The 2,627-nt window shown below is 40.9% G+C and overlaps 1 protein-coding gene across 1 annotated transcript in view; it reads left to right on the top strand.

Moving 5' to 3' along the window:
- The window catches only part of LOC119833933 (solute carrier family 22 member 6-like), an 18,520-nt gene that overhangs the window by 14,102 nt on the left and 1,791 nt on the right, over nt 1-2,627 (top strand). Inside the window, exons 3-7 of the mRNA XM_038358169.1 lie at nt 244-344; nt 726-880; nt 1,151-1,517; nt 1,754-2,013; nt 2,221-2,402. Of these exons, the coding sequence (XP_038214097.1) occupies nt 244-344; nt 726-880; nt 1,151-1,517; nt 1,754-2,013; nt 2,221-2,402 (1,065 nt within the window). The remainder of the gene's footprint in view (nt 1-243; nt 345-725; nt 881-1,150; nt 1,518-1,753; nt 2,014-2,220; nt 2,403-2,627) is intronic.

The raw sequence follows: 2,627 nt of genomic DNA, 5'->3' as shown, positions 1-2,627 counted from the left end.
ATGCAGTACTTTTCTAAAAACAGACGTATTTTATTTTAATTTACACATTTGAATAAATACTATATATTTTAAACTAGAACTGGTGCATCAATTTGTTCTAATTGTTATTATTTATACAACTGTTCAATCAATGTGATGTTGGAAAGTTTGCTGAAATTATATTTTGGTGGCCGCTCTAGTTTTGTAAATTATGCTAAGGTTATTGCTAAAATAGTAGTAAATTAAAAATATTTCATTTTTCAGTTCGGTCTGGCTTGTCAGGAATGGAAGCGCACTCTGGTGGGCACTATCCACAACGTGGGAATGCTGGTGTCGTTGCCCATCATGGGATATGTTTCCGACAGGTATTGCTTTTCTAAATAAGTTTTATGTATTTATTTATCTTTGGGAAACAAACAATACAATTATTCTTATAGATTATAGACATATAACATACACATATCAGCAAAGTTTCCACTAAAAAATTTAAATACTTTAAATATAAAGACATATTCAGTCACATACGGAATATAAAGGTTTAGTATAAAAGGCTTTTAAAATCTTGGACATTTTATGAGGTTTTAAGGCAGGTACAAAATCTTTAGTTTTTATATCTGGTAGATTTGAAGAAAACATTAACAAAAAAATTGGGATAACCTCAAGATAAATTTTCCGCTCAAAACATGATCGTTTTATAAAATATAAAGATCCATCCTACAATCAAGTAACAATAAACGACAATGCAGATGGGGTCGCAGAGCAGCCCTGCTATCGAGTGGCGTGGGTGCCGGTTTCCTCGGTCTCTGCAAGTCGTTTGTCAACTCGTACCCTGCCTACCTCGCCATGGAGTTCCTGGAGACTGTGTTTGGCGCCAGCGTCTACCCAGCTGCTTTTGTGTTGAGTACGTTGATGTTGTGATAATCTTTTATTTTCATGTCAACTATTTTGATTTATATATTGAATAGGAAGAGTATGAGTGGTACTGGTAAAAAGTAACGACTCAATATATATAAAAAATAATATAGAAAATATAGCATTTGGTATACCATCATACCATAGATGAATCACTAATCGGATAAGTACAAACATAAAAAGCATGTTTGCTCGAGTATCATTTTTCTATTTTCTATTTTCTAAACTCAACTAATTCTCCTCCTCAATTTTATTACAGTGATCGAGTGGCTGGGAGTTGAACAGAGAATCTTGGCGAGCTTACTGCTTGGCATTCCCCTAGCAGCTGGAGCAGCCACCTTAGCCCTGCTGGACTACCTGACAGGTTACTGGCGAACGTGGGCCCGATTCGCGTATCCTCCGTCCTTCCTACTCCTTCTTTACCCTTGGCTGTTACCAGAGAGCATCAGGTGGCTAGTAGCCAAGGGAAGATTAGCGGAGGCAGTTAATGCTATGAAGAACGCAGCGAGGGTCAATAAGGTTGCAATACCCGAAGATACTCTGGAGCGAATGTTGGCCAAAGATCAGATAACTGAGAAAGTTGAACAAGTTGTCGAAGAGGAGAGCTTGTTTAGAGCTTTTATAAAGTGAGTTCATTTTAATTACCCTCACTCATTTTTCTTTGCTATTTTTATGTATCTGTATATGTCAGAATTTAATACTTAAAAATAGCACACAACATTCATTTCAAATATACCTGATATTGAACGACCTGATTTTGAAGGGCATAATTGAGTAAATGATTCTGTAGATGATTAAATCATTATAAAGTACCTACGCTCAGGCTATTTCGAAGCTTTACAATCTGTCTTCTCCATTTCAGGTACAGCGCCCTGCGCCGGCGGCTCTGCGTGTGCTTCGCTTGGTGGGCCTCCGCTGTGTTCGTGTTCTACGGCCTAGCTGTCCGCGCGCACGCGCTGGCCGGCTCAGCTCACGCGAACTACGCTCTACTGGCCGCTGCCGAGCTCCCGGCCTTGATCATTAACACGCTGCTGATGGACCGCGCGGGGAGACGGCCGCTGCTGACGTCAGCGTTCCTTTTGACGGCGGTTGCGCTTATTGCTATTCCATGTTTGCCTAACCGTAAGTTTGCTGGATAATTCTACTGGTTTGTTTATGTTTACTGGCCATTTCACACAATACAATTTTAGTGTACAACGTTATAATAATTGTGGTAAAGCACTTACGTTTTTTATTCATTTATCAATTTTGTGTTTAATATTACACGCATGGCACATGAGTATTGTGAAAGAATTGCAAAGGCATAAACAAATAATGAAACAATTCCAGAGGAGGGCATAGCGGGCACGCTGCTGTTCCTGGTGGGCAAGGCGGGCGCGACGATGGCGCTGAACGCGCTCTACGTGTACACGGCCGAGCTGTTCCCCACCAGCGCGCGCCAGCGCCTGCTCGCGGCGTGCTCCACCTGCGGCCGCATCGGGGCCATACTCGCGCCGCAGACTCCGCTACTGGTGTGTTGTGTTTATTTATTCGATAAGAGTTTTGTCAACTATTAGTAACAGCGCAGTCTTAATGTTTGTTTATTTGTTATACGATTAGAACCCGAAACTGTTACTGTTATATATACGTTGCCTAGGGTATGTTCAAAACTTGAACTCATTAATATACACTAGCTGTGACCCGCGGTTGAAACCGCGTAAGTCCGTATCCCGTAGGAATATCGGTATAAAAAGTGC

Source organism: Zerene cesonia, chromosome 18 (genome assembly GCF_012273895.1).
Source record: "Zerene cesonia ecotype Mississippi chromosome 18, Zerene_cesonia_1.1, whole genome shotgun sequence".
Taxonomy (NCBI): Eukaryota; Metazoa; Arthropoda; class Insecta; order Lepidoptera; family Pieridae; genus Zerene; species Zerene cesonia.
Note: the sequence above shows the minus strand (reverse complement) of the source record. Positions and strands in the feature narration are given on the sequence as shown.